The sequence below is a fragment of the Doryrhamphus excisus genome, chromosome 5 (assembly GCF_030265055.1).
Source record: "Doryrhamphus excisus isolate RoL2022-K1 chromosome 5, RoL_Dexc_1.0, whole genome shotgun sequence".
Classification (NCBI taxonomy): domain Eukaryota; kingdom Metazoa; phylum Chordata; class Actinopteri; order Syngnathiformes; family Syngnathidae; genus Doryrhamphus; species Doryrhamphus excisus.
In genome coordinates, this window is record NC_080470.1 from 14,580,302 (window position 1) to 14,595,008 (window position 14,707).

General features: G+C 41.3%; 1 protein-coding gene across 4 annotated transcripts; it reads right to left on the reverse strand.

Moving 5' to 3' along the window:
* Positions 1–131: 131 nt before the first annotated feature.
* On the reverse strand, positions 132–12,299 carry ncln (nicalin). 4 transcript variants are annotated; one of them, XM_058073962.1, is made up of 15 exons: positions 12,013–12,299; positions 10,584–10,774; positions 9,102–9,246; positions 7,481–7,575; positions 7,319–7,399; positions 7,126–7,229; positions 4,948–5,036; positions 4,713–4,852; positions 4,462–4,640; positions 3,249–3,336; positions 3,128–3,166; positions 2,866–3,026; positions 1,637–1,690; positions 1,466–1,544; positions 132–1,394 (listed from the first exon to the last, which is right to left on the reverse strand). In XM_058073962.1, exons 1-15 carry the CDS (start codon positions 12,185–12,187, stop codon positions 1,332–1,334), a joined length of 1,683 nt encoding a protein of 560 aa, XP_057929945.1. In that variant the 5' UTR covers positions 12,188–12,299; the 3' UTR covers positions 132–1,331. The 4 variants fall into 4 exon arrangements, with proteins under 4 accessions (XP_057929945.1, XP_057929943.1, XP_057929944.1 ...); XM_058073960.1 differs by having other exon boundaries at positions 133–1,394; positions 4,414–4,640; XM_058073961.1 differs by having other exon boundaries at positions 135–1,394; positions 2,866–3,029.
* Positions 12,300–14,707: the final 2,408 nt, after the last annotated feature.

Below are 14,707 nucleotides of genomic sequence, written 5' to 3' on the forward strand. Positions count from 1 at the left end.
CCACCAGCGCACCAGCACCAGTCAAAGGTCCTGGGCCACCAGCGCACCAGCACCAGTCAAAGGTCCTGGGCCACCAGCGCACCAGTACCAGTCAAAAGGTCCTGGGCCACCAGCGCACCAGTACCAGTCAAAAGGTCCTGGGCCACCAGCGTACCAGTACCAGTCAAAAGGTCCTGGGCCACCAGCGTACCAGTACCAGTCAAAAGGTCCTGGGCCACCAGCGTACCAGTACCAGTCAAAGGTCCGGAGACACCAGCGTACCAGTTAAAAGTCCGGGGACACCAGTGAACCAGCGCGCCAGTCAAAAGTCCTGGGACACCAGCGTGCCAGTCAAAAGTCCTGGGACACCAGCGTGCCAGTCAAAAGTCCTGGGACACCAGCGTGCCAGTCAAAAGTCCTGGGACACCAGCGTGCCAGTCAAAAGTCCTGGGACACCAGCGTACCAGTCAAAAGTCCTGGGACACCAGCGTACCAGTCAAAAGTCCTGGGACACCAGCGTACCAGTCAAAAGTCCTGGGACACCAGCGTGCCAGTCAAAAGTCCTGGGACACCAGTGTGCCAGTCAAAAGTCCTGGGACACCAGTGTGCCAGTCAAAAGTCCTGGGACACCAGTGTGCCAGTCAAAAGTCCTGGGACACCAGAGTGTACTACCGGTCAAAAGTTTAGGGACACTTGATCATTTTAGTGTATACAAACATTTGATGTTATTCATTAGTGAGAATGGTTCATGCCGTCTCTTAAAGTTACTCTACCGGTCAAAAGTTTAGAGACCCTTGTGGTACGTGGTATGCGAGTCCAAACCTTTGAGCGGTAGTCTCTATCCCACACAGGAGAGATATTCAATGATGGAGGTTTGTCTCATATTGACCATAAAAAGTGTGGGGCTGAGCTAAACGCAATGGAAGACACGGACATTAATAATATGAATATTTACGGAGGACAGACTTGCTGGATCAGGGGCGCCCAAACTTTTGCCACGGAGGGTCGCTTGGTGACAAAAAAAAAATATCCAAGAATATTTGTATACGTTTCCTGTTTGGTAAAACATATTATTATGAATTCTACTCTACGTATGAAACTGTCAGTTTGTTCTTCGCTGTAGGTGGCCCCCATGGTGCACTTTGGACACCCCTGTCTTGTATGGGGAAAAAAGAAGAGGGGTGGGGGTGTTGGCAGCAAGGACAGGATGTGACATCATTGCTGGTGTGCAGCAGAGGTGTTGGGTGGGAGGGGGAGGGAGGAGCATCCTGAGAGCGTCCCAATAAAATAGAGTAAAAAATAAAAATAAGTAGAGTTTGTGGGCTGAGAAGCTGTGGGGTCTTTAGGGGTCTTTAGTTGGTCTTGGTTTTGGGTTGTGTGACTCTACGGGCCACGCTGTACAACACGCCAAAGTTCTGTTTGGAAAACACAACACTCTGACAAGAGCGCTTTGACACAACCCCCCCCCAGGTAGGGATGAGCTCACCTGTATGGCCAGGTACATGGTGCCCAGGTAAGCAGCGATGCAGACGGCCAGCAGCAGATCAAAGATGGCCGGCTTTACTCTGTCAGGACCACAAAACTGTCAATCACACACGCAGACATCCGTGTGTGTGTGTGCGTGTGTGTGTGCGTGTGTGTGTGCGTGTGATCCCACCTGTATGCATTCATGGTCTGCTTGAGCTGATCATAGAACACAAACTCTGGATCCCTGAAAACACAAACACAACTTCTTATACTACTAGTACTACCGCAAGTACTACTGCTGCTGCCGCTGCTACCACTGTTGTTGTGATGTTGTTCTTCTAATGTTGCTTTTGCAACTACTGCTGCTGCTGCTAGTAATACTACTACCAGTAATAGTTACTGCTGCTGCTGCTGCTAATACTACTACCAGTAGTAGTTACTGCTGCTGCTGCTGCTGCTAATACTACTACCAGTAGTAGTTACTGCTGCTGCTAATACTACTACCAGTAGTAGTTACTGCTGCTGCTAATACTACTACCAGTAGTAGTTACTGCTGCTGCTGCTGCTGCTGCTAATACTACTACCAGTAGTAGTTACTGCTGCTGCTGCTGCTAATACTACTACCAGTAGTAGTTACTGCTGCTGCTGCTGCTAATACTACTACCAGTAGTAGTTACTGCTGCTGCTAATACTACTACCAGTAGTAGTTATTGCTGCTGCTGCTGCTGCTAATACTACTACCAGTAGTAGTTATTGCTGCTGCTGCTACTAATACTACTACCAGTAGTAGTTACTGCTGCTGCTACTAATACTACTACCAGTAATACTTATTGCTGCTGCTGCTACTAATAATACTACTACCAGTAGTAGTTACTGCTGCTGCTGCTGCTAATAATACTACTACCAGTAGTATTTACTGCTGCTGCTACTAATACTACTACCAGTAGTAGTTACTGCTGCTGCTGCTGCTACTCTTGTTGCTAATACTACTACTCTTGCTACCACCACTGCTGTTAGTACTAATGCAATGCAACTACTACTACTACTACTACTGTGGCCGCTACCACCATCACTGCTGTTGCTACTAATACTGCTACTTCAAGTAATAGCTACCACTACTGTCGTTACTACTACTACTACTACTACTAATAATAATAATAATAATAATGCAAATTCATCTTTAAAAAGAATTTTTAAATACTGGTCCAGATGCTCCCAATGATAAGAAAATGACTACTGGCCGTAGATACATAAGATGAATCAAATGCTGTCATATTTCACAAGATGGTTTAAGGTTTGTAGCTTTTTATACAAAGAATTTGATAAGGTCATCATATCGTGATACTTCCCCCAAAATATCATGATATACGTTCAGGTCCATATGGCCCAAACCTAATTCCAGTGTAAATAAGATGTGACCTTTTGTCTGCTTTGACGTAGTGTTTCTTCACATCCTTGAGGTAGCGTCCCAGGTGGTACTCCAAGGTGGACACCACGCTGCTGTCCTTGTCCACCAGCTGGGCGGCTCGGGGCTGCGCCGTGAGCCAGTCCACCACGGCGGCCAGGTGCTCCTCTTGGACCTTCTGGGGGAGGGCGGGAGGGGCGTCAAACGTCTTCCTCCTCATCCCGTTGCGTTTCAAGCGCTACGTTTGCATCACAGACAGCAGATTGAAGCTCTTACCATTTGCTCGGTGAAGATCTGCAGGTGACTGGGAGCTCCCTGAGGGGAAAGGACAGTCCACTAGTGATTTGGCAGCATGAGAAACGTGTACAACACAATTCCTCCATCGGCATCTTTGCACCTTTTCTGTGAGGTTGTAGATGACTCGGGCGAGAGCCTCTGCCACCACTTTGGTGTTCCTGCTGAGCTTCTGGATGTCAACATGAGGCCTGGAGAACACAAGAACACACACAGGCACACACACACACAATTAGACTAAGAAAATTGAAAACAAAAGGGAGGCGAGTACAGTTGATCCATACAGACATCAAAATAAACATCTACACACAAACACACACATTACAGTCCATCTAACACTGCAAGGCATGCTGGGTAACGTGCAGTACTCTTTCCACCTGGTCTTGTTGGACACTTTGAGCCACTGATCAACCTGCCAATTTCCAGAACTGGCCCTAATAAAAGGACTAGTTGTCTGTAAAAGGCCAATCCAGCCCTAATCAAAACTATTTCTTCAACTTCTCTTCCATCTTTGTTTACCTGTCCAGATTCTGGTCTTTGGACTCCAAATGCGACTTTTACCACAGTGACATTTTGTTTTTGAAACAAACAAACAAACAGTGCGGTTATAATTTGGAGCTGCTTTTTGTCCCACGGGGCAGTGGACATCACGTTCATGGGTGTCTGCCCTCATGTTGCCGTGATACTAATTATCTGTGTGTGCTTGTTTAATGAACGTCCAACCTTACGACTGGGATACTCCGCCAGGAGTCTCCTATCTTGCCAGCTGATTGGGAGTAGCTAACTCCAAGGTCAAAGAATATTTGCACATATAAATTGAAACTCTGTATTGCTATCAGAATCGGCAGCATAAAACCCTGTTTGGAGAGTCTCTAGCTCAAAGCATCCAAAACTGGCATTTTTCGGCCTGGGTCTTGGGAAGGTAACACCCGGATCCACGTCATCCACCCATCAATGTTGTCACATGCATACATCGTGTGTGTTTGTTTCTTTTGGCTTTTTCTTGATTACAAAGTATTTTTGTTCCACATACTTGTTTTTGGCTTGAGCCCTTTATATTCCGGATGCCATTCCTGACGAATACTGATGGTGCGTACTAGTCATCTACCATAAATACATGTACTTTATCCATAACTAAAGCTTGAGGTGAGAAGACGAGTATTTCATCTTGTGTGATTTTAGTGCCAAAGTAAGGGCAATCCTGTCAGGGAGGTGAAAAAGCAGCAAAGGCAACAGAACAATGGTGTCTTGTGCAGTCATGAACCCACCCAGCAGGGGGCTCTCCTGCTCCGTGGCGAGGAAAGGGGGACACTGACCGCACGTCCATGATGCTGGAGCGCTGCGCCAGGCGGTGCGAGGGCAGGTGGGAGAGCGTGAAGGCCGGCAGGCGGCGGATCCCGAAGCGCTCGTGCTCCCAGGCCAGCATGTCATCGGCCAGGTTGATTTTCTTGTGGACCATGGAGAACTTGAGCCCCGGGTACTGGCTGCCGGCAACCTGGGCGAGCGTGGTCATCAAAACATTTGGAACAGTGTGATGCTGTGGAATAAATAAAAAATGAAATCCTACCATCTCCAGCTCCTTGAGCAAAGTGTACTGAGGAGTTCCCTCTTTGGGAGGTTTGGACACGTGCAGGTGCAGAGCGTCTCCGTTGCCCAAAGTGTCGAGACACAACACAAAGGCCACATTGTCCTGCAGCAGGCTGGAGTCTACGCAAATAATCATAATATGACGTATAATGGTGGATGGTATGATGCTAGCGAGCACAGTGCAGACACATGCAGGTAAGATGAGTGAGGTGTACCTGTGTGGTCCAGATGGTCTTCTAGCCAGCGTTTGGTGCCCTGGTAGTTGAACTTCCCTCCACCGGACACAAAGAACAGCAAGTTGTATCTGAACACGACAGTATAATCATAATCATAATGCAATCATAATCAAGTCTAAAACTAGCAGTGCAGGATCATCATCGCAATTATGTCATACTGATAAAGCCGATAGCATTAAAAATAACTGATAACCATCATTCCCTCAATATCCAGGGAAAAGCTACAGTATCTTATAACGACGCACAAACATCCCAATCCGTGACATGTGTAACCTGGAAGAGTGTGGAATGGGCAGATGACACATTCCCCAGCATGCTTTGCTCTCAGTTAAAAATGTGCATACAGTAAAGTCTCGTTATATCGATATTCTCGGGAGTCGGAAAAAATATCGATATAACCGGACTATCGATATATCCGATCCTGCGCTGAACTGCATTAAAAGTGGGCGATAAATGGCGGATCTTTGATATGGCATGTCATTTTCTCCTTGAGTTCATGGATTGTGTATCTAGCATGCTTTTGTACTAAATAAAAATAAACTTATGCATTAAATAAAAATGTCCTTAAACTTTTTTAATGACGATTTCTTTTCTAAAATTCAACCAATGCAAAATCCTCACGCTTCAGCAGACAAAACCATAAACATTGTTGCAAAAAATGATTGCATTCATATACATAACACAATTCGGTTGAAGTCAGATGGGTCACATTTTTTTTTCAACATTTATTATTTTCATAACGCACTCTTGCAATAGTGACTCTGAGTAAATATTCAATAATGCACTCGACATTGTTCTATACACACGAGAGAAACCACGAACGCCAGCATGTACATATGAAAAACAGTGATTATTGCAAGCGATAAAAAGATATCTGAATACAACACAATAATTTTTTTGTTTCAATAATTCAATTGTTCGTGCGGATCTTATCTCTAAAACGCTTCACAAGCTTCACAACTCCAATTTATACCTGCTTTCATCCCTTTTGATGTTTACTAGTATTGTAGATTTACTTATCATATTAATCTTTAAGATACATGTGTATTGATTTATTTCAAACAACAAGAGATTGCTTCTTTGATCAAGCAATACCGTAAGTTTACTTTCATAATTTATCAGTAAAGCTAGTGCCAAGAATATTGAACACATCTGAAAACACTAAGTCTATTCACTGAATCTTCCCTCTAAATTATACAAATATTTACTCCTTTACTTCAAAAGATTGTTTAATACTTACCTCATATTAATTACCTGTAATCCTCTAATTACCGTCCGTCGGTGGAAAAGCCGAAACAGTGTTAGCCGAAAATCAAACAATACGCCGTTTACAGATTTCGCTAATGGTGGTATTGAAATCCTTAAGCAAATATCGATTCAGCTTTAAGCTGCTTTTGTATCGATATAAGCAGACCAAATTGGCTGGCGGGAGATGAAAAGGGCATTGTAGTAACAGGATTATCGTAATAACCGGGTATCGTACTAACCGGAACTAATTATATCATAAAAGACTAGAAATTTGCCGGGAAATGAAAATAGTATCGTAATAAGCAGTACTTCGATATAACCGATATCGATATAACGAGACTTTACTGTATTTGCTTTGTGTGAGTGTGAAGTGCTGCCATTTTTAGTCATGTACAATGAAATGCTTTTGACTCTTGGTCTGGATCTGGCACCCTTTGGAAGAATGGTTGTGAATGTGGTGCTATATTCAACTTTTTAAAGGGAAGTAGTTATTAGTAGTAGTATACCGGATGAATCGCTTAATTACGCCGACCGGTGTAAGCGCTTTGTTTCAGGAGGTCCACAAGGTGGGCCAACTCAGTGCAATTTTCCAAAGCGGGCTGGATGAAATTCCAGCACAGACCGGATCTGGCTCCCAGGCCTGAGTTTGACACACTGATTTCAATATTTCTTTAAATGTGAATTTACTCCAGTAGATTTTTTTTCATAGTAAAAGCACAAAGTAGAAGCAATGGACAAGTACCCAGGCTAAGGCATGAATGCTCAGTGAGAGCATGCCGGGGGGGTGGGGTTAGGAAAAGTTCAAGTTCCTCTTGAAATCAGGTTTTGCAGCACATTCTAATGAATCGAGATGCACGTGTAGCGATTGTGTCTTGTCAGTTCATCTGCTGGTGGAGCGAGCGTGCCTACCCGGCATGCGTCCTCTTGTAGGTGTAGAGTTTGGAGAAGAGGCGGGCCAGCTCCAGTAGCATGGACACGCCGCTGCCATTTGAGTCGGCGCCATACGACAGCCACTGCACGCACAACACATGGTACACTGTTACCACACCACAGGTCGTGGCATGCTTCCAAAGAGGTGGCCATGCTCGGGCGAGGAACGTACCGGAGCGATCCCAAAGGAGTCATAATGGGCCACCACGACTATTGTGGGCAGGTCCTCTCCTCCGACGCCAGCCAGGCGCCCCTTTTTACACAAACGCGGATAAAAGCACATCAATTAGCAGGTGATGAAGAAGAGGCAGGATGTTGGCGTTCAGCCACTCACCTCCAGACTGGTGATGGCCCAGTCGCTCATGGCTTTGCTCTGAGCACCACTGGTGACCATCTGAAAGCCATTTGCAGTGGCTGTGTGCAGCAGCACTGGACAACAACAACACATTTGCAGTGCATTAGACCAGTGTTTTTCAACCTTTTTTGAGCCACGGCACATTTTTTTACATTGGAAAAATCTTGTGGCACACCACTAACCAAAAATGTTCCAAAATGTCACCACGACCTCACACGTGCATCAATAAGTCTATGGGAGGAACAAGGTAGGTGTTGCCACACGGACCGATATTACATTGCTCTGCCAGTCTTTACACCACAGACACTCCACAGTAGCCACGTTTTTACATCACCACTTTTTCTCTTTCCCAATGACCTTTCGGGAAACAATGGTATCCATGGAAAGGAATATTCCAATCTCTTGTCTACATGCGCCAGAATAGTCAATGGGGCACGCGCGGTAAAACGTAAACATCAACATCACGTGATACCGACTTCCCCGAGTTTTTCTTTCACTTGTTGGAATAACTCCGTATTGACAGTTTTTCGTCTGTCCAGTCTTGAAATTTAGTTTGAATCCAAAACAAACTTTGCTTAGTCCAGTGCTGGCCTCCATTTTTAAAAGTGAAGAACGTCTGGATCTGCGTGTTACGTCATATCTGAGCATGCGCTGAAAGAACGCACCCGGGATCAATTTAAACAGGAAAAGATCAAATTCAATCTTGCTAATATTTTATAATTAAACTCAGGACATGTTTTATATAGATATATATTCTTTTTTTTAATAAAACTGCACTTGTGAATAAAGTATAGAAGGGTTTAGATTCTGTTCTACAGATGGCGCTAATGCACACGAAAGCTGCTTGCCAACCGCCAATAAACAACAGAAGAAGAAAAACACCACGAAGAAGAAGGCACCCTGACAACTTTCCGTTTGAGCGGGTACAAGATACCTCAATCGGATTGGTTAAAGGAATATTCCATCCCTGTTCAATTCTTTCCGTTTGAGCAAATAAACCAAATGCAATTGGAATATTTGGGTCCATGTATACTATTGACATAATATTTGCAAATGATGATTAATAAATGTTAATTATAAAAAGTGATATTGGATAATTCCTCACGGCACACCTGACGGTTTCTCAAGGTACACTAGTGTGCAGCGGCACAGTGGTTGAAAATCACTGCATTAGACTACAATGAGGACATTTCATATTAACGGAAAAGGGCAGAAACAGAGTTGGTTTTTATGATGAAAGGTGAGAGTGTTCTTTTACATTGTATGGGTCTTGAAAAATCTGCCCAAAATGGCCGCTACTGAAGGGGTTGAGTATTGGCAAATGGCCGGCATGGAATGAGTTCATATTTGGACTTTCCTCTTCTACAATGACTACTTTTACCGTTGTTTGTTATTTTAGATTTCCAGTTCAATTCTATTTTTAGAATTGAATATGGCCACACTTTGGACACCCCAGTCGAGCTCCTCAATGGTGACTGGATTCATGGAAACAGGAGGCTTCCAACTAGCAGACTAAGAAAATGATGGCTAGTTGCCGCCCTACTTGATTCTATGAAGAGCAGGTTGGTTTGAAGCTGGGAGCGAACAGTTAGGTGTTCACCTTCTGCTGCAGACAGAGATCCCTGCGAGGAGGAGGAGGTCAGGGTTTGGGTGTAGATAGACAGCAGCTCGTCATCCTCCATGGCAAAGTAGACGGGGACGATGGTCTCAGTGGACAACATCTCCGGCTCAAGCTCCATGAATTGCTACACAAATAACACACATACATAAATAGACCTGAAACACTTAACGAACAAGAGCTACAGCACCATCTGTCTTATGTCATCCCCAAGCAGAACAACATGAGGAACAATACAGCGCATATGCTGTTGCTGTCCTGGAAGATGGCTGACACCACTGGGAAGTCAGTGGGCAACCAGTCAGTCACTACATTGCAGTAATCTTAAGGCAGATAATCTGGACCTCGGCCAAGAAAGAATTACAGAAACTCCACAATGGCCTGCTTTGTCAAGTGAAAAAGCCCACCCCCCCTTTTTGAGGTTCTAACTTCAACTTTTTAACTTCAGCCAACCTCAAACTCAACCGTGATGAGCTTGTGCTTGACTCTACGATGAGGGGTCACGCTTGCAGAGAAAACCTCATTAAAACATTGCAGAACATGGGTCCCGATCACGCGGCCCGCGGGCCAAATGTGGCCTGCAGGACACGTGTTTGAGGCCCCCACATTGATATGAAAGTTTAATGTTAGTGCGGCCCGCGCAAGTTTGATATGGATGCTGTATGGTATCATGTACCCAGAAAAAATTATTACGTTTGATTAATGTTCATGTTAAAGGTTAAATAACTCTTAATAGTTATCCTCCCTATCCATGTGGAAGTGGTAAGTTTTTGGCTATTTAAGTTGAAAGGAAATAACTTGAAGGCTACCGTTTAGGTCGCTAGCTCTCTAGTTTGCGAGTTAGCATGTGTCTCAAGACCCTGCAGTTGCGCAATATGCTGTAAATAAAAAAAGTATAAATGTGACTATAGTCGTGTTTTGTCATGTCTACAGGGCTCTAATAATGCTTTGGTCATTTTAATCGGAAAAAAATCATTTGTCTACCCACCAACTATATGTGGTTTCTTAAGTTTTTATTATTTGCCGTTTTATTATTATTATTATATTTATTTATTACTGATTGATTGATTTTCTTTATTCTTGATTCGTTTATTTATTTTTCATCTTATTTTGTGCAGAAAAATAAAAATTAAGATATTTTTAAGAACAGTGGAATGTTTTATCAGAGCTTTTATTGTAGAAAATCAGAACCAAAACACTGAAAAAGTTTGTATATTTTTCTGTTTTTAATAAATGCGTTTTTTTTTTTTGGAAAACCTGATGCGGCCCAGCCTTGCCCAGACCCTAGCTCCAGTGGCCCCCAGGTAAATTGAGTTTGAGACCCCTGTTGTAGAAAGTTTGCGGTGTATGTACTTATACACTGTGGAACAACAAGGACGTTAAAAACAGAGGGGGGGGGGGGGGGGGGGTGCTGCACATATGCTGCCATTGCTCAGCATATGGATTTTTCCGCATGACGCATACCTGCACGATGTCCTGGGGCATGGTGGACATGTTTTGGGGCAGGACAATGACCACCGCCCCCGCCGACTGACGCAAGGCTTTCTGATACTTGTCGTAGGAGAAGTCCGCCAGCCGCATGATGACACAGCGGCGACTTAGTACCTCCGCCTCAACAGTACGGGCCTCGGTGTTCAGGATGGCGTTTCTGGTGCCTGAGGAATTCAAAAGAGAAATCTTATATACATGAGCAAATCAAGCGCTCCTTATTTTGTTTCTCCTGTCTGTGATTTTTTTTTTTTTTTTAGAATTGGAGCAGTCTTTAGGGTCATTGTCTTCTTGGAAGTATCCAGCCCCGGCCCAACTACAACTTTGTCACTGATTCTTGAAGACTGTTGGCAACAATCTGCTGATACAGACTGGAATCCATGCCACCTTCAATTTTGAGTTCCAGTACCTACACTGGCCCCACAACCCCCCAGCATGTTGGAACCACCACCAAATGTTACTGTGGGTAGCAAGCATTTGTCTTGGAATGCTGTATTCTTCATTCACCCCCCATGTCCAAATAACTCCATTTTAGTTTCCCAATTATTACAAGTAATATATTTTATTCAAGTAGTCTATTTCATATCATAAAGAATACAAGACCTATAATATATATATTATAATAATAATATATATAATATATATATTAATTAAACTATTATTATGGATCAATTAATAATTTAATAATGAAGTTATTTATTTTAGCGCGTGAAAAATATATTAAGATCGCCAGGTGACAATGCAGCCAACCTAATATGCGACAAGAGGAAAAACAAGGACAAAATTGTATAGAAAATTTGTGGAAATTAAGCCAAACAGAAAAAAAAGTAAAATAAAAGGATTCATAACTTTATACACAATACACACATGGCTCCGTTTGCTATCGGTCCACATTTCAACAGTCAAAGTTTCAGATAAATATCACCTCAAATGACAAAAGTATCTATATTTTTTTTTAGCTGTGAATCAATTTCAGAGCATAAAGAGCTGGTATCGGAAGTATCAATATTTTTGTGGCGATCCGCACGTCGCAACGTTACAAATAAAGTTGGCATGAATTGAACCACCAACACTTCTTTACTGTCCACACAGGCTTACAACTTGGTAACTGGAAGGTAAAACGTCATAAAAGGCGATCATTTCAAAACCATGCAATTAATTCAACTTGCGTGTCTCTTGTATGACTTCAATGTATGGAAGACCGACAGTCCGGTGTTAATACAAGGTATCATTAGCCTCTAGCTAATTCATGCTAACCCTACATGGTGTCATTGAAAGCTAAAACTGACACGAAACTTAGCAAGCAGCTACGTCGCGTTCCAAACCAGTCGACTCGCGAATCAATGTCAAGAAAAATATGACATTTTGTGGAGGTTAAGCGTTTAAAAGACGTGGTGGTTCTTACCGTAGGGCTGTCCCTGCAGGTCATACTGCTGCATGCGATACACCGTGAACTCATGTGCTGCTTCGGCCGGGAGCGGCGACACCAGGATGAGCACCGCGGGGATAAACACTATAAATGTAAGAGGAAATGAGGATTTGAACATGTTATCGAACACTTCGCTCGCCTCCTCGAACATTTTGGCGACTGCAGTCAGTTCACACAGCTGGGAATAAATTCTAGTCTTCCGCCGACCCCCAGCCTGCGTTGTCTGACAGCTCCCAACGACCCAGTCACACAATTCTAATCAGGCAAATGTGCTATGGTTTATTTCTGCTTTCAAAAGAACATTGTCAGAAACTGTATGTTTGTACATATAAGACACTACAGAAATTACAAATTCAGATTTTATATGTGAGTAATATCGGAGATTTAATTGTTAAAAGCGAATTGAATCGGTGGTCCTTCGGGCATATTCCAGGACAGGCGCAAGCGTCGCTGTTGTGAGCCTAAGTGGGCCACTTGGGGGCGCTAAAGCATTGTAAACAGAGCGATTTGAAAATAAATACTAAAAGGATTTTCTTGAAAGTTTGAAAACACTTTCAAAAAAACATTTAAAATATACAAATACATGTAAAAAAAAACCACAATATTTTAATATAACATTAGAATATTTTGTAATTTTAAAAATTATGATTTAAAATATTTTTATATATTTTTTGCACATACTCTGTGTTGCGTATTGCTTCTGCAAGCCTAAATGGGCCAGTTGGGGGCGCTGAAGCACTTTAAACAGAGTAACATGAAAATACACACTAGTCCAAGGATTGTCTTGAAATTGTAGGACAAATTTGGTTTAAAAAAACTAAAGAGTGAGACACCCAAGCTCCAATTAAGGAACAGATTGTACAGGGTGATGCTTCCGTTCTGATTTAGTTAGGCATGCCAGCCTTGAGAAGATGTGCCAACAAATGAAAAGCATGTTTTCCAAAGGTGAGCATTCCTGCAAAAAATATTTTGACAGCATAATTTTGATGCCGCCATGCATTTATTCAATGTATTATTGTAATTGCAGTGGAGGCAGTTGATGAGACAGTACTCTAACACCGACACTTTGTGATAAGATCCGAGAAAGGCTGTTTTTTTTCAAGTAAATGTTGCAATGTTATTGTTTGTGGAAGTGTAAGAAGTGAAGACTTTCCCTTACGACACCATGTAACAACTTCTGCTTACTGTACATGCAGTACTGCATGGTCTGCTGGGGGCACATGAAATTAAAATGATGCAGTGGAACTTGCTGGCGCCATCATCAATTTTCATAATTGGCCATGACACGTGTGCATATCGTTTTTATGGATGCTGTGAGAGACACAAAGTGAGCAAAAGAAGTGTAGAAGAAAGTTCATACAAATGAACTTTCTTCTGTGATTTTGCTGTTTTTTTATGTCACAAGCTCTTGTGTATTTTTTTTGTAATATCGATAACGCAACGTGATGAGTTGTTGGACATATATGGCCAGCTGTTTTACGCATTGACTTTACCCAAATTAAGCATTTTCAACCATAAAATTGGCTAAGACAACTAAAACACAAATGTAGCCATTATGACAGGGGTGTCTATTGTGTGGCCCCGGGGCCCTTTGCAGCAAAAAAAGAAAAGAAAAGTTGGGAAAACATTTGAATATTATGAAAACAAATTCAAAATATTATGGGAATATAATCTAAAAAAACATGAGAAGAATATTAAGCGAAAAAAGACATAATATTTCTGGAAAAATTGAAGCATATTGATGAAAAATTCAACAAATTTTAAAGTTGTAATGTTACAAAAAATGTCAAATGAATGAATGATTTTTTTTGAAAATGAAAGTTGGGAAATATTTTAATATTATGAAAAAAAGTGAAAATATTATGGCAATAAAGTCAGTGTGAAATAAATATTTTGAAGCATGAAGTTCGAATATTAAAGAAATTTAGTAATAAATAATATTATTATACAAAGTTATAAATTATGTAAATTTTGTAATACAAGACTCAAAAATACTAAATTTTTTGGAAAATTAATGTTTAAGAAAAACATTTAATATTATGAAAACAAATTCAAAATAATAGAAGATGGAGAAGAATATTAAGAGAGAAAAATATTTTTATATGCACAAAGTCCTAATATTTTTATGTTTCAAATTGAAGCTTATTGATGAAATAGTCAACATTTTTTTTTATTTTAAGTTGTAATATTAGAAAAAAATGTCAAATGAATGAATGATTTTTTTTTTAAATGAAAGTTGGGAAATATTTTAATATTATGAAAAAAAAGTGAAAATATTATGGCAATAAAGTCAGTGTGAGAGAAATATTTTGAAGCATGAAGTTTGAATATTAAAGAAATTTAGTAATAAATAATATTATTATGCAAAATAATAAATTGTGTAAATTTTGTAATACAAGAATCAAAAATACTAAAATTTTTGGAATATTAAAGTTTAAGAAAAACATTTAATATTATGAAAATACATTCAAAATAATAGAAGATGGAGAAGAATATGAATAGAAAAAAATATTTTTATATGCACAAAGTCCTAATATTTTTATGTTTCAAATTGAAGCATATTGATGAAATAGTCAACATTTTTTTTTATTTTAAGTTCTAATATTAGAAAAAATGTCAAATGAATGAATGAATTTGGGGGGAAAATGAAAGCTGCACGGTTGAGTGGTTA